The sequence below is a fragment of the Leptosomus discolor genome, chromosome 12 (genome assembly GCF_034619465.1).
Source record: "Leptosomus discolor isolate bLepDis1 chromosome 12, bLepDis1.hap2, whole genome shotgun sequence".
Taxonomy (NCBI): domain Eukaryota; kingdom Metazoa; phylum Chordata; class Aves; order Leptosomiformes; family Leptosomidae; genus Leptosomus; species Leptosomus discolor.
The window spans coordinates 15868841-15889238 of NC_141402.1; the positions used below are offsets into that span (position 1 = coordinate 15868841).

At 38.5% G+C, this 20398-nt stretch overlaps 1 protein-coding gene across 2 annotated transcripts in view; it reads left to right on the forward strand.

The window, feature by feature from the left end:
• Positions 1–17827, forward strand: part of PRMT3 (protein arginine methyltransferase 3) — a 63574-nt gene extending 45747 nt beyond the window's left edge. For both annotated transcript variants that reach the window (XM_086472117.1, XM_086472116.1), the window contains 3 exons: positions 7291–7341; positions 7541–7628; positions 17196–17827. In XM_086472117.1, coding sequence (XP_086328243.1) covers positions 7291–7341; positions 7541–7628; positions 17196–17305 — 249 coding nt within the window. In that variant the 3' untranslated portion in view covers positions 17306–17827. The remainder of the gene's footprint in view (positions 1–7290; positions 7342–7540; positions 7629–17195) is intronic.
• Positions 17828–20398: the final 2571 nt, after the last annotated feature.

Here is a 20398-nt window from a genome sequence, read left to right on the forward strand (position 1 = left end):
TTCTTTCTGTTGGTTTTTCTTTTATTCCTCCTGTGGTTTACCATGAAGTGGTATCTTTAACATTATGTTTATTTATCATTATTTTAGTTTTCAAAGCATGAAACAGTTGCATGGAATCATTACATGAAATTGTTTCAAAGCCCTTTTAGTGCAAGTTGACTTGATTTCAGTCTTAGAAAGATAATGGCTAAAAATAAATTTAATTAGGCTGCAAAAGTGCATTTTCCTAGCAAAGAGCTAGGGTTTGTCACTGCTGATTTTAATGAGACATCTGTCTAATATCAGTTAGTAGATGCTGCTAGGAAAATATTCCATTAATTGTATTCTGAGTTGATCACTGTGTGAGCTTTTGAGATAAAATATAATGGTGATTACCCTCAGTGTAGAAATCAATTGACAAACTTTCTCTTTTGTTTGCGAGCATTTCCCCTGTGAGTCCATCAAGGTTGATCTTTCCTAGCTGAATAACAATATCCCCTGGGAGGAAAATGGCAGTATCTCTTCATTGCTCCCAGGAGATCTTGTCAAAGAGCAGGGGATGTGTATAAAAAGTGGGAGGGAGGAAGGGGGTGAAAGAAGGATAATGAATCAGAGGACGTGACTGATGTATTAAAACCTTTAGGAGGAAAAAGGAAGTTGAGTTGACTGGGAAAAATTGATTTGACTAAGGGAGAATCTTTGCTTGTTAAAATCTTCTTTAATGTTAGACAGTTTCATTTCTTAATGTCCAATCTTCCACTTGGGAGCCAACAATAAGTGTTAGCGTACAAGTCTTTAGTTCTGACCTTAGGTGAGAAACTGAGTTTTTTAAGCTAGAAGTCGAAAATCTGGCTTTGGGTACCACTGTTAAACACACCTTGAATGCATGATTTCTGTTTAAAGGAAAGACGACTCTACCATGTTATGAAGCGGGATTTGTCTTTCTGATCTGTTTAGTTATTGGTAGCCTACTCTACAGTGATCCCCAGATGCTAAGTCTTTTTAAACTACAAAATTGTTGGGTTTTAATAGCGAGGGGTTTCTTTCCCTGTGATAAAAACGCAGCAACTCTGCCGTGTGGATGACAAACATTCCATCTCCATGCTTGGATAAACTCCATCAAAAGCACATTATCTCCCACTTCTGTGGCCAGCTGTCTAATTGTATTTGTTGTAGCCACTCACTGTTGGAACATGATACTACTGAAGAGCAAGAATGATAAATTACTCACTGTAGGTGATAGCGATGATGATAATTTTTAATTTCCTTGTTCCTAAGTGAATTGGTAAGGTTGCCTTTATGAGCTCTCAAAAGGAGTCGAGCAGTCTCGTTTGTTTTATCCTGTTAAAATACTGCATGTACAGCCAGCCATTTTCTTTGGAAAAAAGCCTTATTATTCAGATATATTTGAATTAAAATTTAGACTTCTCTTACCATTTCAGTTAAGGTCTGTATGTGTAAGATTATAAATAATATGTACTAATATTCATCTATTACATCTATTAAAGGTTTTTGTGATCTGAATATATTTGGTACATGTTACGTGAATAAATGAGGAGAGAAAATAGACTCAAAATAATTTATCTGGGACGGAAGAAAAATATGTTGAAGACAAGTGAATATTACTGAGAGGACGTACTTTGTTTACAGGGGTTTTTTTGTATGTTTGCATGAACACCTTAGAAACCCTCAGTGATGGATGAAGACCTTAAGCTACTTTACGTAAATTCTTCATCAAAACCTGACTTTGACAAAACCAGGTAGAAGTTAGTAGCTGCTATTGTAATTTCAGAAATATTTTACTCTTAGTTGAGTGAACTCTTTGTTGGCCTCTATAGGGTGATGCTTTGCAGTCTCAGTTATGTAATCTGTTCCTAAATATTTCCTTATTTCTTTATGTAACCTCAGTTCCCTGGGTAAATACGGAGACTTAATTCTCAGGTTAGTGGTTTTTGTCCTCATTGCTCGGCTTTTCTCCTGGCAATTTATTTGAGAACAGGAAGAATAATATTTCTGCAGTGTTTCCTAATATTTAACACCCTTTGAGGCTAGAGCATGTGGCAGGCTGGAGTTGCAGTTATTTATCACCAGTTTAGAAGTCATTATTTTTGTTTTCCTCTTTCATGGTATTCAAGAGACTCGCACTTGAAAGATTCTTCCAGAGAAGGCTTAAGTTCTTGCTGATTAGTCGTTGGTGAAGTTGTAAATGAGCTGTCAGAGGTGGAGCAAAAAGATGAGGAAAACTGCAGTGGAAGATGTAGCTGTTATTGTTATACTTTTAAAAAAAAAAAAAAAAAAACAAAAAACCAAAACAACCAAAAACCAAAACCACACACACAAAAAAACCCCATACCACCCCCCCCAAAAAACCCCACACCCCAAAAAAACCCGAACAAACAAAAGAGAACCCACCCAAAACCCCTAAGGCAGTAGTTGTAAAACATCATCTGGAATTTATGGGGGCTTTATTTGCTTGTCCCTCTTCTTTAGTTCGTCTTCTTGTAAAAGAGATGCCACCTTTAATAAAAATCTGGCCAGCCCACAATCACTTGTGGCTGTGATTGCTTCTAGGATGCCACTTGTAAGTGGTTTGTGTTTTTTTTCCCCCTTGTATTTTTATGGTTAGCTGCATGTGTTAAATTTTACATGAAGGAGGGAGGATTTAATCTCCCTTCAAGCTGTAAACATTGGAAGTGTCTCTTTTTTTTTGTAGTACTGCATATTTAATAGAAGTTTGTGATTGACTGTTATAGCTACTGCAATTTGTGATAGTGTTCCAAAGTGAAATGAAAGGAAAATGTTTTGAACTTCACTTTTACAGAATTATTTCACTGAAATGTACTTAAATATAAAAGAGAGGTATTGTGTATTTCAGCATAAAAGCACGACCAAGTAATGAATAAAAAAAAACCACATTAAGATGTAAGGGAAGATATAAAGTCATAAAAAGATGATAGTAACCAAAACCACAGTTTTATAGCTAGTTTTGTATTATCAGGTATTTCAACTTTGATTTGTGTAGGTCTTTAGATTTGTGAGATTCTGTTTTTAAATATACAGGACTAGTGACTGTAGATAAAATTGTAGAAAGCATCATCTGCATGTACTTTACTTGCGACTTTTCTTTTTTGTCTTTTCCCAAGGCAATGTGGGCTACCAGATCATTTCTGTAGTGATGCAAGGCTTACACTGATATACTTTAAGGGGGGGGGGGGGGGGGGTGTTTTGGTTTAGGGTTTTTAGCACTTGCATTTGGGAGTATTGAATTAAGCTTCTGTAATGCAGTCAGAGATTTTAGTTTTTCATAACTCTTTCAAGGAAGCCTTCCTACTGCTTCATGTGGAAGCAGAAATTCTAATGTTTTATGTAAAACTTTTTACAAAACATTGAGAGGAGAAATAACTAGAACTGTGTTGCAGCTTTGAATCCTCCAATACTTTGCCAGTGACATAGAATTCTGGAATCATGTAGGTGGGAAAAGACCTTTAAGATCGAGTCCAGCCACAAACCTAACACTGCCAAGTGGGTTTTAGGAAGGCCAGGTGTGCTTGTTTTAATGAGTCTGTAGGTATTGTAGCTGGCTTGAGATCCCTTGGGCCTGGGGCACATGAAATATGACAAAACAGCTCAAAAGCAGAAAGATCTCAGAGGCAATTTAAAGATTTAATCATAGCATAGTGTTTGGATGAGCGTATAAATGTACATATGCTATAGAGGACTATATGGAACAACCCTGTTCTTGAGGAGAGCTGGTGGATTTAATAATACCTATTATGCGTCTGTTCAGAAATAAAACTGAATTTACTTCATTAAAAAATGTATAATTTGGATAAATTGAATGCCTGTTAAAGTGCTATGTTGTTGGCAGGGGAACACGTGCAATCTAGCACATGAAATCTTCCATGTGAAATCAAGAAGAGGAAAGGAAGAAGGTAATTAATTCACCTGGAGTTACTGGGGTTCACCTTGAGTTACTGGGAGGCTTTAGGATAGACGTGAGCTTACATTTATTACCTCGGTGTATGCAAATAACTGTCTTCCTGTTGAACGGCAGGTTTAAACTTTTCTTTTGGTTTCTTGTGTTACGGGGTAAGCCACAGGCAGTGTGCATCCAAGTGGGATATATTCAATCTGTGCATTATCACTTCCTGTATTTCCTCAACCATAATTGCCTTGTAGAATAGCTGCCATGCTGAATATTAAGCAAATTTTGCGACTGGTCAGGAACTGCTAGATTTGATATTAGACTTTTTGTTTTCCCCAAGACTTAAAATATGAGGGGAGAGATTTCTATCTGGACATTAAATGCAGTGTTGGTAAATGATGGCAGGTTGCCTAAAAATGTTTCTTAAAAAAATACACGGTTGTAACCAATTTCACAAAGAAAACTTGTCAAACCATGTGTGTGTTTAGTTTTTTAGGTGGCTCAAAACCTGTTTGAAAATGTATTAATAAAAGACATTTATTAGATTTCTAAATTGCAGTATGTGTTTTTACAGTTGGTTTTCAAAACATCATTCAAACTCTCTCCTGTATGTACATAACTTCAAGCGTATAATTTCTATTTAACTATGCAGGACTGGGGTTGCCCATTGACATAACTCACCAGAGTGTGTTTTCTGGTTTTGGGGTGCCCTTCCTGCCCAGTTTTAACTGACTAGATTTTGAGGAATTTTTGGGAACGCCTGAAGCTGTTCACAAGTTTGTCCTCAGGGACTTGAGGAATTGATTTTGTTAGAATACTTTTTTTTTTCTTTTGGCTACACAATTATTGCTGTATCAACATCAAAGGACATACATCCATTTTAGAATGTAACAAAAAGAATTTAATGGATCAATGTAGAACTGTTGTTCTCTGTAATGCCTTGAACTCTTGAACTCTGTGATCCTTGGAGCTCTGCATAAGATGGTCTTTGTGATATGTAATAATTGCTGTTACTACCTCTTGATTTAGATAGTCAAAGCCAGTGTTTCAGGTTGTTTCAGTTAGGGAAACCATTGAAACTGTAAGGAATAAAGTGGTTGTTTATTCTAGTCATTTACAGAAGGTGTACAAATCCTGAGCATGGGAGGCAGCAAGTAGCAGGGGACAGTTTCTTTGCTTGCCGCTGCACTTGCTTTTCTGCCTGAACTTGATCCCCAAAAAATACTAAGGGGGGGGGGGGGGGCCTGCGCGTTTTCTCAGGGTAACATGTAGGGTGTTTCTGTTACTTCTTGCTACCAAGTGTATACATAATTGCACCCACCTTTGCTACGGTATGTCTGCTTGGGGCTTTCAGCTTTCTGGTCCAAAATAGCTTGGTTGTCTCCTTTTCTCTGGAAGACAATTTTTTTACCCTCAATTCTTAATGTGTTTTTGTTGTTGCAACCTTGTTTTCCTTTCTCCAGTAATCATATCCTAGGCTTTATTTGTAAATATATCAATAGTATTGACCTGATGATGGAAAAATATTTTTATGACTTAGTAGATCTCTGACTAATGTCCAGAAAAGACTGTGCATCAATAAAAGTAGTCTGATGGGTCAATAAAGCTCTGTCAAAACCTTCTCAATCTTTGCTCAAAAAGGCATTTTGGAGACAAGGCTCTAATTCACTTGGGAATGAGAATCTCAGCATTGAATGATAAGACTTTACTTAAGGGATGGAAGAGTCACTTTTTCCAACATCTGGTGCTTGTTTGTCACAAAGGTCCCTCAGTGTTTCATTGGTTCATTTTTTAGAGAATATTTGCACGTGTCAGAATTTGGAACTTTCCAGGCTTATCTGGAGCGCCCTTAGGTTGAAAAGCTGACACAGGTACATTAACATAGATTTACTTGCTTTGGGACATGGTATTCACCACCATGTTGGTGAAACCCGTTCTGGATTTAGGCTACAGAAGAATACCAGAATGGTTTGTCCTACCGTTCAGATTATGTATTTCATAATGACAAAGCCCTGTGTCATTCAGGTTGTTACCTTAATTTTGTAAGCATGTTTCAATTTTTTTTTTTCCCTTCACAGTCTGTCTCTGAGTCAATATGAAGGGCATGCTGCAGAACTTGTCCTTTGCAACTATTCAGAACAGCTAGTTTCCTAGATTTAGAGTAGGAGGAGCACACTGGTGCTGCGAGAGGAAGGTTATAATCAGTTGTTTGCAGTGAGTTTTCATGCAGAGGGCTTGCTGCTGTTGAATCGGTACATACCTTGTTTGAATGTACTACGGCTGATGTGGGAAGAATCCCTTCCTGCTGTCACAGGTTCCCAGCTGCCATAGTTGGAGTTACTCAAAAGCTCTGTTCTGGGTCTTTTCTTCAGGTTGGAGTGTAATAGGAAAGCATGACTGCCTCAGGCCCATGGTCTGATTTGCTTTAGCCTTGTCATAGGAGACAGCAGAAAGCAAATAAAGGTGAGCATGAACAGGATTTCAGAGGTGAAACTGTGGACTGGATGGACTTTCATTAGCAGCTTCCAGTTCTTTATTTGAATTCTTGGAATTTCCAGGACTCTCGCGAGACTGTCAAAATAATGGCCTGTCAAAAAAGCGGGCCATAATTAAAAGACTGTGTAATGCATAGCGTTGGTGTGCTGTTTTGTATTAAATTTCCTCTTCAAGCTGGAAGAGAAGTCCCGCTAATGAATTATGCACTGAAAAGAGACTCCTTTTTGATGTTAGGAGTGGGATGGCAGGAGGGACAGAAGAAGTGTTCCAAGGAGTCCTATGGAGAGTTACTATTAGAAACTATCAGCTGCTGGAAAGCCCAGCATGAAGCATTTGTAAATCTTTTTCCTTATCTGTGTGTGTAGTAGAGGAAGAAAAATATTCCCTGGCTGGTTTATGCTCTGCCTCTCTGTTCACAGGGAGCTTTTGTGAAAAATAGTGATAAGCTACGCAAAGCGAATGCGTCATGCAGAACCCTCGTACTGTGTGTGTATTTAGTGAGGGTCGTGGGAGCTGTAGAGGACAAGGACTGAATTTTATGCTTGTGGGTTTGCACATCTGAAAGGCTGTTTTCTCATATGTAATTCTAGTTGCAGTTAGGGTGTCTGGGTTATTTTGGAAACTCAGACTAAAATTTGATACATAATAAAATGCAATTACAGGGGGATGAGTATTCTCAAGTAGAGCCCAGGTGTGACGACAGCTTATTTTTTTGACTTAGGCTTTCTAGCATACTTGCAAGCATGAATCTAAACTTGTTCATCTTAGTAAAGGCTTGAAAAGGAATAGAAATCCCAGTAAATGTATATATTGATGACAGACTTGTTCTTGAGTGTCACTATTATTCCTTTATCATACTTGCATTTTCCTCTTTTTTTTTTTTTTTATAGGCAGTTGCTGGTTATTTTGATATATTTTTTGAGAAGAACTGTGACAACAAGGTGAGTATTTGAGGTTATGTGTTTCAAAATTCTCTTTGAGAGGCAAGGGTGGTTTTTTATTTTGTTCTGCCTCAAGGTGTTTGGCAGTGAGTCTGTTTTCCTGTAGCAAACACTTCATGTGCATGTGTAGTAATTGATTGATGTGGTGTGATATCAAAATTGTTGTTCTTAATCAAACTCTTGAACTCTTCCATTGCAGGTCTTGTTTTCAACTGGTCCCCAGTGTACCAAAACACACTGGAAACAGACAGTTTTTCTGCTGGAGAAACCAATTCCTGTAGAAGCAGGTATATTTAAATTCAGTTGTGGTGCAGCAATGACTGTGTTCCACTGCTGTTATCGTTAAATTTAAGTCTAAAATACTTTTAAAATGACATGTTAAAAACTAGTAAATGAATCTTTCATCTGCTGTTGAATTTTTTTGTCTCAGCAAAGTACTGGGAAATATCTATCTAAACACAATTCATGTTAAAAATACGTATAAATGTCTGCATAGGTATGTTGCAAGTGGGCGTATGTCTTACACTTGTGTAGATCCATACTGTAATTTTGATGAGAACTTCTGTATCAAAGCATTTCTGAGGCAGAAAAATTTAAGACCAGAACTCTGTTGTTAACTTCCTCTTAATTTTAACATTATTAACGTTCTTAAGTATCGTATTTGTGAATTGATCGCATAGGACTTTTTGTGGCACTCCTGAACGAAGCTGTATTTGTTATATGAATCGCGAACATATGTGTGGGTGTTATACCTGACACTGTGGGATTACTCTGTAAATGGAAAACGGTTTCAAAGAACTCACAGCCGTGAACTTGATCCATTGAAGTATGGAAGAGGTTATTTTAATACACTGTAAATTTTTGGAAAATGGATGAGTACCATAATAGTTTCACCTTGAATCAGTTGCAAGTAAAAAGGCTTTTTTTTTTGTCATCAGGGATAACCCAAAATTCAGGTGATAAACTGTTTAAGTAAGGTTTTGAGGACTAAAGTGGTGCTTGTTAGTGGTTTTAATTAGTTCTATTTGGTAAGTCTTGAAAATACAGTTCTATGCAAGTAGGCAAATATTCTCTGCTTTATAGATGCAGAAATATGTCAATGACTGTCACATGGTAGTCATGCAAGAGGACGGACATACGACAGGTCCAGAATTATAAGTCTTACCCTCTTAATCTTGAAGAACTGCACTTCCTTCCAGACTCTCCTAGTCATTTATAATCAAAGGAAATAAAGTAGCTAAATTTTTATGCTGTTTTATTATTTTTTATTTTTGTCCACTTAACCACTAGATATTTACTCACCACTTGCACTAAATCACACACCCAGTGGTGATTTAGTAGTCTTTGAGGGACATTTTTCTTTACAGACTAGCAGGACCAAGGGAGGAACTTCCAAATGGGGCTCATTTCTGCTGGTCACTTAATAAACTCATGGCAAAACACGGCCCCAACCTGATCAGTTCATAAATAGATTGGACATACTGGGGGAAAGTGTATGAAAACTTAATGTGGATGCTACAAAAAAACCCGAGGTCAAGAAGCTTAGAGGCTTAGAGGTGCTATAGAGAAGTGTTGACGTAGATGCAATATTGTCTCTCTTAACAGACTTAATTATGAAAGTACAACACTGAAAGCAGGGTCTCCAGTCAATGTAACTGCTTTTACAGTTGCCTCTTCCAGCTATCGGCCATAACAACTTTTCACCAAGAGCTTCTTTCATAAACGCACTATGGTCTCTTATCTGACAAATCACTTCCCTCTTTCATGTTTTGATTTTATATTCTTAAATAATTTTCACTTGCGTATTCTTAGGTCTCATCACTTCTCGGGGTGCACGTGTGCATTAGTGCATTTGTACTTGGCTTGTGTTCTGTTCAGTTCCTCTGTAGACAAAGCTGGCTAAGATCTCCTTGCTGCAGCTCATTACATTTCAATGTCACAGTGTGTGAAGTGAAATTTTTTAAGTGCAATGACATTTGTTAGAATATGCACATTATTTAATATTACATAGATCATTTGACACGTACCAAATGTGCAAAATTACTGGGAGATGTGCCCGGCTCTAGAATTCTGGTCTAGGTGCAGTGACTTTTTGAAGACAGCTACAGAAACAGTGTGCTTTGAAGCAGTGGACACAACCTAGTTGACCTTCAAGATCACTTTTGCCATAGCTCCTCGCTTTCTCTTTATTAGCTCCTATTTCTTAAAATAGTCCCGTAACAAATCTTGGTACAGCTATGTTTCTCTTCTCTTTCTACCTGTCGTCTCCTCTTCATAATTATTTAAGTTCTCCTTTCCCACCCTTTTACCCATTTTGTTTGTTTTCAGGTCTCATATAAAATCACCACTTTAATCTAGGATTCTCTACCTGTTATTTCTAGTGTTAGAGAAGGTTCTGAGAGAAACATTAGATGTAATTTCCTTTTTCTTTGTAATCTGTTTTAATTTCTGTGGGATATTTGTGGTTCATGGATGACATAAGGGCAGAAGTGATACATACATAGGAACTGTGTTTCTATGTAAGTGTGTTTCATGATACGTTGCTATGTTTCGTGATACGTACATGAGAATGTTTCTTAATTTAGGCGATTTTTTTGAAAAAACATTTTCTCTGATTCTTCTCCTCCATTGCTCGAAAAGTCTTTTTTCCTCACTTACTATAAGTACAGATTTCCCGATCTTCCATTTTTCATACTGTTTTTTTTCTTTGCCTTGTAAATATAGTGACTTAAATATTTATCTCGGTAATTTGTGTTAACCATATTCTTTGATTTCTTCAGGTTTTCACTTTCCATTTTACCAGCTAAACAAACTGCTTAAGCTTCTTTTGCAGTATATGAAAAGTTGTACTTGCAGCTGATTCTCATCTGTCCCTTGTTAATGAATTAGCACTGCTTGTTACCATTTTACCATGCGTTATTTCTGTCTGCCATGTTGAACTGAGCCCCATTCCAAATGTACTTAGCTTTTGGGGAAACTCCTCTGTCTTCGAATGGACTTTTCTCGATGCAAGTTAACTGAAGGAAAAGGTAACTATTAGATTAAACACATTTGTGTCATTTGAAGGCTTCAGCCTTTATGTCCATCCCTCTGTTTATTGATATTCATCAATCATCTGTATGAGTTCTTAGAATAAGAAATATATATATGGCACTGGGAGACGCAATGAAAAAGACCCAGTGGCTAAATGTATTCATAAAATCATTTATGTTGGAAAAGACCTTTAAGGTCCTAGAGTCCAACTGTTAGCCCAGCACTGCCAAGTCCACCATGTCCCTAAGAGCCGCATCTGTGCGTATTTTAAATACCTCCAGGGGTGTTGACTCCACCGCTTCCCTGGGCAGCCTGTTCCAGTGCTTGACAACCCTTTTGGGGAAGAAATTTTTCCTAATATCCAATCTCAACCTCCTCTGGTGCAGCTTGAGTCTGTTTCCTCTTGTCGTATTGCTAGTTACTTGGAAGAAGAGACCAACCTCCATCTCGCTACAACCTCCTTTCAGGTAGCTGTAGAGAATGATAAAGTCTCCCCTCAGCCTCGTCTTCTCCAGACTAAACAACCCCAGTTCCCTCAGCTGCCTCTGTTCTCCAGACCCTTCACCAGCTTCATTGCCCTTCTCTTCTCCAGCACCTTAATGTCTGTCTTGTAGTGAGGGGCCCAAAACTGCACACAGCATTTGAGGTGTGGCCTCACCAGCACCGAGTACAGGGCAGGTGGTTGCTTCCCTAGTCCTCCACACTGTTTTCGATACAAGCCAGGATGCTGTTGGCCTTCTTGGCCACCTGGACACACTACTGGCTCATGTTCAGCCTGCTGTCAACCAGCACCCCCAGGTCCTTTTCTACCGGGCAGCTCTCCAGCCACTTCCCCACGCTCATACCGCTGCGTGGGGCTGTTGTGACCGAAGTGCAGGAGCTGGCACTTGGACTTGTTGAACCTTACACAATTGGCCTTGGCCCATTGATCCAGCCCATGCAGATCTCTCTGAAGAGCCTTCCAACCCTCAAGCAGATCAACACTCCCGCCCAACTTGGTGTCATCTGCAACATTGTTTGAGTCAGGACAAGCTCTTTTCTTAGTAAATATTGGAAAATAAATAGAAATAATATGATTTGAGTCTTGTGATAATCTGACTAGTGTACACATGGTGGCATTTGCTTCCAGTATTTTAATAGGTTGTGAAAAAGGAATTTGATGTATAAAATGTTTTCTTGTTTTGAAAGCATCTTTCAGACAGGGCAGTGGGATTTTACCCCAGTAAAGAAAAGCGGTTCCCTTAGATTTCTAATTCTGAGTAAAATAGTAAGGCTGACTTAGTCTCTGTCAGATGCTTCATAGCTTTTGGGGATATGCCTGAAGTGGTTAGAAAGCACTGATTGTATTTGGATTTGCTCTGTAAAAGAGATTGAGCTTACAGATAGCTGAACCTGTTGGGTTTTTAATAGGAAAAGGCTCCTTTATGTCATGGCAAAATTGTTTTGTTCTGCAGTATGAACGAGCTAATTTTCTCAACTGTTTGATGCCAGATTATTTGTTGTAAAAATAGATCTGTTTTCTCAGTCGTAAAAAAGACTGAATGGTTTGATCTCTCTCCAGAATCAAGCCATTACAAGCCAGAGGATGGGGCTTGCAACTAATCCTCCCTCCTTTGCCATTCCTGCCGCAGCCTGCGCTGGGTGTGCAAAGTTTGTAAATTCTCTGGGATGAAATGGGAGAGGTTTAATCTAGGTCTAGAGATTGGGAGAGTGAGACAATAAAAATTACACCTAATGAATACTTCTGATTGGCCTCTGAATTTCAGCTTGATACCTAACGATGGTAGACAGTATGGTGTATAGGTTTAGTGGATAATTTCTGTTGATTTGGTTTAGATTTGATGCATGAGTGGGGATAGTTTCTGAAAAGCTAGTTTTTCTCCTTTCAGACTGTGATAAGAGACTTGAAGCTGTTGTACAATGAAGTAAAACAAAACAGCGTCAACATGTTGGATATACTTTAACTGCTTAGCAAGCAGTAAAATTAAAGAAACCGGAGAAAGAAGCCAGGTGACGTTTTATTACCAGAAAAACTGAGTTTTCTCAGACAACAGTATTGTATTGTAGACTCCATGCAGAGTACAAGGCATCACTTACCAGCCCTTTTAATAACTTGAAAATGTCTTTATTTTGGAAATTGAAATTGAGATGACAAAGCAGTGTCTTTCTTACTAATGGTCCAAACATAAGTCTCTTCCTTTTTTGTTGAAATATTCCTGCTATGTTTCATAAACAAAAGATTACATACAGATTATCATTCTTTTTTGGTTGTCTAAAGCATTTACAAAATAAATAAAATCTTACAAAAATTATTTTAAAGGACCCACAGAATCTTTTCAATAACAGTGCATTAAGTTAAAACACAGATCTGTATGCAAGCAAATTCTATTAGCAATAAACCAGCATATTGTCGACATTTTGTGTTCTTGATATTGCCTTGCAGTAGAAATAAAACCTTGATTTGTTTTTCTGTGGTGCTTAAAGGGGCTAGCGCAGCAAAACTGAAGTAGAACTCGTATGACTAAGCTCCTGTGAAATCCTTGATTATCTTTAACTCCCCAGTCTCCATAATTGGGTAGCTTTTTTGCAAAAGCTTTTATAAATTCACAAACTGCAAAATGTTAATTTGTCTACCTAGAGAGCTTTGTTAAAAATAGGAAAATAACACTGGCACAGTTAATCTGTCTGAATGTTTTGATGTTATACTGAAATACTTCGATATTGTGCATCCCAGTTGGATAATTTGGTTCCTAATTGAGGTTTTAATGTCTGTTTTGCCTGTCTACAGCTGCAGCATTGTGTCTGCAGAATGCTGTCACTTGTTTACTTACAAGTGATACCTCCAAAAATGATGCTTGCTTTTAACATCTACCAATTGTTAAAACTTGATTTTTGAGATCACGCTAAATCTTGTATGTCTTATGCTGTATCTTTTGAAATCTGCAGTTTAAAATCATGCTGCTGACTTTTTGGAAACATTTCCAAGTGTGTATTTTGGGCCCTAAATTGAGAGACTCTCTTCCCATGGCTGTTTTATCTTATTGAAAGGTAATAGAAGTTCTGTATCCAGACAGCAAAACTTGGATGGACTTCTTGTGCCGTTCTGTGTGCGCCTCTTCGCAAGTTCTGCGACTGCAAGAGGATATGGCTCATACAGCAGCAACAATCTAGTTTTCTCAGAATTTTGTCACAACTGCTGAGAGAGAAAGATTGGGACAAGGCTGTACATTTTAGGATCTGTACTACAAAAAGCAGAGAATTATGACTAGTTCTAGGTGAGTTTGGCTACTGCAGCGATATCTTTTGGAGGACCGTGTGTGTCTCCTTCCCCATTCCCTGTGGCAACTCTTTCTGGTACCTAAGCTGTTTTAGGAATCTTGATTACTTGCAGTGTGTGCACACTATCTTAGGCAGGCATACGAGGCTCTCTTACCTTACTTGACTGGCTGCATAGACTTCCTTGCAGCAGCCTAGTTCATAGTCTTGGGGAGTTGAAACGTGCCAATGTGGTACAAAAACTTCGGAGAATATGCTTGTGCGTGAAAGAAAGAGACAGAACCTCAACATAGTTTCAGAAGAGGGGAAACAGTGATGTAACAGAAAGGAGTTGGTAACAGCTGCTTAATTTATAAAAGTCACCAGCTGGTGGAAGAAGGGTGTCGGAGATCAGGTGGATAATACCGAAAGGCAGCGATTACTGCTTAGTACATGAACTGCTCACTGGATCTCATTGCGTTGGGGATTCAGTGAGAGACGTGGCCAAATGGCAGTCTGTGTACAGCTGCAGGTGCCTACAGTTTAAGATGATGAATGGGAGGATTAAGGATAAGTTCCGTTTAAGGGAAATGCTCTTGATCCCACGACAAATGATTTCTGTGTTTCATTGTTCTTTTTTTGTTTTCAGAAGGTAGATGGTATATGGAAACTACCTGCTAGCTAACTCTTCCAGAGTAACGCTTTTGAGACTTGCTTTTTTTCAGTTGCATGCTAGACCTCAGTGTTGCATAAGGTAGTGGGTTCAGTTAGTCTAAACTAGAGTGGAAAACTAGACGATGTTTAAATTGTCAGCCTCAAGTGAGGACCACCATATCGTGAAGAGCAGCGTCAAAGCTTGATGTTGTGTAACTGTGAAGGCACGTATGGCTGCTGCTTAGAAGCTTGTGGGTCTTACGGTGTAGGGGATTTGTAAAGATACTTCTCACCAGCGGTTCAGTAGTTCAGGTGTCCTTAGCCCAAATCTGCTGCAGTTTTCTAGCAGCTCTCTGAAACAATTCCAGTGAGATGTTTCCTAACGTTCTTAAATTTTAATGTGGGGGTCAGAATAAAGAGTGCTTCGAGTACTGTGTTCTTACTGGTCACGCTGTTAGCTTTATAAAGCTCTTCCACAGGAAGAAAAGAAGGAAACCTGAAAGATCTTGATTGCTGGCTGATTCAGTAACTCTTTCAGTCTTTTTTTATAATCAAAGAGGGAAGGGCCACCAAGTTGTACTGAAAGGCAGGGTAGTTCTTCACATTACAGGTTCATTGCCATGGACCGTTTCAAACTTTAAGTAGATGTTACGGATATGTACGCAGGAGACCGCATGGCATCTTTTGGGTTTGGTCAAATCTTTTCAGATTAATCCAGTTACAGACTGAAAATATGTGGTTGTGGGGCCTAAACACTCTTAGTGATAGAGCTCTTGCACTGAGAGGTATCTTCGCTCACAAGCTCCAGCCTTGCCTGATGTGTGATTGTATTGCACAAACGTAAGTGGAAGGTGCAGTTGCTTACAGTTTCACTGCTGGTAAAAGTCAGAATTTAAATAAACCATTTTGAGTGTTCAGAGCACGTGTATAGGGTGTACGGTAGAGCGTGTAATCAGAGGTGTGTTGTTTGGCAGTGGGTCAGTATGGACCTAGGGATGCATTTTTTCCTGAGCTAGCAAGCTTGTGCAGCACTTCTGCTGAATTTTTTTTTTTTTTATCTTTTTGGGGGCAAATTTCAGGGCTCCCCAAGGGATAATGAAAATGCAGGAAGGGGATCGTAATGGATTCAGTTTTGTCCTAATCAAACTGCAATGGCACTGTGTGGTTTACTTGCATTCAACTGAGCGTGATAAGAGCAAGGTGATGCAGCTGAGTCCCAGAGACAGCTTCCTCCAGGCACCTCATAGGACAGCAGAATGGTGAAAAAACATCAGTCATTTTCTATCTACGTGACATTGATTAATTGTTCAGAACTGCCTTTCTGTTACTTGCTTGCGCTGCTGTTGTTTGCTTCGGCCCTCAGAAAAGGGTGTTTAGAAAGGCAGGTTTAATGTGGTTACTGCATAAGAAATAGCTGAGAAAAATGGCACGCTTCATTTCATTAGCTGCCTTTACAAACAGAATCTGAGGGTTCTGTGCTATGAAGTCAGCTATAATTTATGAAATTATATTTAGATTTTTACTTTGTTTATTGTATTACTTTGTATTAATGTTTTAAATAGTAAGATTGAAGTATGGATTAATTTAAATTGTTTAATTTTAGTTCTTAGAGGCTCTTTAGTCTTACTGAATGTTTTAAAAATTGTTGGGATGTTGAAATATATCAAATACTTCGTTTTGTAGCAGTTTTGAAATCTTGTTTGTGAAAAGTAAAACATCTCATCTTAGAGAGTATACAGAAGTTCTTAAGCTGGCACAGCAGGTTTGATTTTTCTCCTCATTTATTTCAGGATCTGAAAGTGCTTTTAAAAGCTAGAACAGACCTTTGAATTATGTAAAGAGCAAATGTGGAAGAACTTGATGTGCCATGGGGATGGAACCAGGCTTAATCAGCTCAGGCTAGGACAAAATGTTAACAGAAACATCAAGGCCTGGAATTTTCTAGGACAACAGCTTTTACTTAAATTTAGTAACACCAAAAGTGAGAGTTGTGCCTCTCGAGATGTCTTTCCTTCTGTGTCAGGCCTTCTCTCTGGTTTTAGCTGAAGCACCTATATGCCAAGTGTCATGGTCAAGAAAGTCTGACAGTTTGTAAAACAAAACTTGCTATTAATGATGTTTATGCTTGAAATGCTGTAAAGATTTCTGTGTTAATGTTTCCTGCCAGATAAAAACATTTCCTAACTAGACCTTAAATGAAATGCAGTGCAAACACAAACCACATGACACATGCAGTAGGAAGTAGAATATTTTTTTTTGTGGTTACTTGGTTTTACTCAAAGTTGATAGTAGTGATGCGTTTAAATTAGGGAGATCAGCAAAGGAATAATGCAGTATTAAATTTTGTGGACTAGCAATTTGCTTTTTATACTGTTTTATTACTGCTAATAATTTGCTTACTTCATGGATGGAAGTCTGTATTCAATAATATGGTTTTTAGAATTCATGAGAAAATGAGTTGATGCTTGAAGCTTGGGGGTAGAGGGGAAACAGTACCGTGGCACTTAGTACCTCTCCAGCTGAGATGTGTATGTGCCTGGAAATGGCAGGTGGTGATGTGGGAATCCAACTCAACCAGATAGAAGGAGAGCTTAATGTATCCAAGGAAAACAGTGGGTTTCCCCAATCACAGGTCAAATAATTGGCAAGTCAGCTCTTTGGGTGGGTCATCTGTGCAGTAAAGCATCAGATATAACTCAGCACCTCACCAGGTTTAACTGCAGTTAGTTTGACTTGTTGTCAAGACCGTTGCTCGGAGCTTTGAAAATATCAGGGAAACGTTTGTAGGCTTGTTTTGTTCTGATTAATTTGGAACAGCTTCTCATGGAATATGGGGGGGTGTAATGTATCTTTGCTGTTACTGTGCCTGATCCAGTAATGTCAGCCTAGTAATTTCCTTTTTACTTTTGCAGGAGAGGCCCTGAGAGGAAAAATAACAGTCCGCAAAAACAGAAAGGATCCACGGTCCCTCTTTATAACCCTTTCAGTGAAAGACACACAGCAGACCTACAGCCTTCAGTGAAAGTTCTGCGCATATAACTTTGGGAAATGTTAAATATAAATGTTAGATTTAACTGCTGATAAGTGTTTCTAAATATCCAGAAATGGTAAACTCTTGGGTTTGTATATTATATGCACACACAAGAATATGAGAAGTTTACCTAGAATTGAGAGTGTACTGCTTGGATGCTTTTGCACTGGGATATGGAGACTGATGACAAAGTCAGATTCTGCTGTGTTTCACATGATGATGTGGGGAAAGCAAAGAAGATGGGTTTGGGTTGCGTGAGACTGCTAGGCGAGGAAAATCACATTAAAGTCTTGCTGTGAGGAGCAATAAGTATGATCTCTCAATATTGTTTTATTCTCCAACTGGCAAAATCCTTGTGCAATTGCTTGGGGGCTTTTTTTTTTAGGAAAGAAGCAGCTAACTCATGTGCTGGTGCACCTCAGCAGTAGCTAGAAAATCCCAGTTGGAATGAGTTTGGAATTCCACCTGCAGGATTACAGCAACAAAGACTTTATTTTTATTACACTTCTATAATTAAAAAGTTGTATCACATTTCAGTTACATTTATCTAAATAAATGAACCGAGTACATTATATAATTCAGTTGCCTGTTTCTTTGTTTTCTATGTAATTGGAAATTTTTCTCTCTATCAGTGATGGCTCATTTATTTGTGGCTACAGTGTTTTTTCTGTACTAGCCTATTGGAGCGTAGGTGGATGAAAGTGTGTGTTTTAGCAGCTTTAGGAAAAATACTATGAACAGTTGCTGCAGCGCTGGATTTGGTTTGCCTGCTTACAGAAACGGACTATGAACGATCAAGGGTTGGTATGTGTGTCGTGATGTTTAAACACTTGAAACTGCAGTAGAGCTGGAACTAGTGTAACACCATGCACTTTATGTGCTTGTACTGTACACGTATGTTTGTGTTGAAAGCGGTCTCAAATTGTTTTGAGAAGTGCAGATGGCAGTGTTTTGCTGATGATCTGTGAACTGCTGTTAAAATAATGTCAGGAGCTTTTTTAAAGGACTAAGACAAGAAGGAAATGCTTTCCCTTGGAATCTGCTCAACAAAGTTTGGGTAATTGTATATTGTGTAGTGGGGTGAAATACTTACTCTTTTGCCAGTAGCTAAAGAGCAGCGTTACCAGTGGGAATGCCGGTTTGGCAGAAAAGAGGAAACTTGTATTCCAAAAGCTGCAATTCTCCTGCAACACAACACTTGGTTTCAAACGGTGGGGGCATTGAGTAGGAAGGGACGATTGCTAAAGTGCAGCTGTATTTTCAACGGAAAAAAGACTTGTGGATTTGTATTTCATCTTACGCTGCTTTTATCCTCTCTTGTGGAAATATGTGGCTTATGAATTTGCATCCAAATAATTTCCTTGCTGGTTTGGGGGATGGGGGTGGTGGAGATTGGTTTCTGTGTGAAAACTATTGAATTACCTTTAGACCCTCAAAAGTCCTGATTAACATCTAGATGTTCAAGAGCTCAGCTCACATATACATCTTAACAGGATCGTTCAGGTGCTGAGCACAGTCTGGTGAACTCATTTAATGGTCTAAAGAAGGGCTTGACCACCCGTGTTGACACCTTGGCCATTATGTTCACCTAGTCGTAAGTATGAGTTCATTGCTTGCACTGATTTTTAGATCCCTCAATTTTATGCAAGTGAAACTGCACACAGTTTAGAAATTCTACCTGTTTTCTGAATTTTGTTTTCAGGATAGGCTTTACTATGAAAACTTAATAGCAAATGTAGCAGTTGCACACAAAAAGAACCAAAGGTGTGAGATTTATTTCACAGTAGTATCTGACAGGTAGGAGTGCTCTACAGTGATATAGATGATGTGTAGGTCTCGGTGATCTGCTCACGGTTTTCTAGCTTGGTGACATATATTCCTTTTGAAAATACATTGATAATCTTCGATTGTTAAAATACTTGAGCCTGGTTATCTGAAACTCAGACTGTTCAACTCTGTATAAAAATTGACCTTGCAGGGGAAATGCCAGCGGTTGGCATGGGACTGATAACGGAGTTTGTGACCGAGGCCTCGATATTAAACAGTAACTACGCAGGCTAGGGGATGGGCTGCGAATTCTGCCCTTTGCTGAAAGGCGCTGTACAAATACAGGATATTGACAGACTAAGCAAAATTCTCATACAGTGTTCTCCATACTGTGGCAACCAGAACTTGGAAGAATCTGCATCTGATTTTGATCATCTGATATGTAGTTGGCTGTGGGAGCTTCACATGTTTTTAGTGTGACTGATACTTTTGACATATTAGTGTTGGACCTCTTTTTGAGGTTCCTTCCAACTTTAATTTTTCAATACTTCTCCAGATTTTCTGTTTGTATGAACATTGGCATAGAAGGCAAGAAAGGAAGAAAAAGAATGCTAAGGGGGAGCAGTGCAAAGGCCTATACAGAGTTTGTGTACTCTTCGGTAACAGGGGACTACAAATTAATAAAGGATTGAAAATGTATAAAAGAAAAAGGTAAAAGCTAGCTATTCTAAAACAAAACAAAACCAAACCAAAACAAGAATCCAAACTGCATCAAGAGAAAAGAGGATTTGGTATCATTTAACCAGAAGGAAAATGTCCTGAAAGGACCTTAATTAATGTAAAGCCTGAGGAGGGTCATTTGATAACGACATTGGAGTTTCAAAGAACTTTAAATACACGAGTGGGAATTGATCTAAAGCCAGTGTTGCACAGTGTCCTGTGGAAATAGCCCATCAATTATAAGTGGCTTTTCTTAACCTAGCAGTTGAATAATATGGGATTCATCTGACAGCACAATCCGTTATTTACGTTTCCTAATTGTGGTTCTGAGAATTAAATATTGTAGGAACTGTGATCAATAAATACTCCTTTAAAGGGACTCTAGTGATTGAATGGGAGGCAGGAAAGCAGAAAGTTACTACTTGGAGTAGAAATATCCCTGGGTTTGTCCAGTGAGAAAGAGTAATACTTATGCAAAATGTGATCCTGTATTCTAAGGTATGTGGTCAGTGTGGCCAAAGGTGCAAATAATCTGTAACTGCATTTTTAAAAAAAAAAAAAAAAAAAAAAAAGATAATAAAATAGTGTGGCAATGGC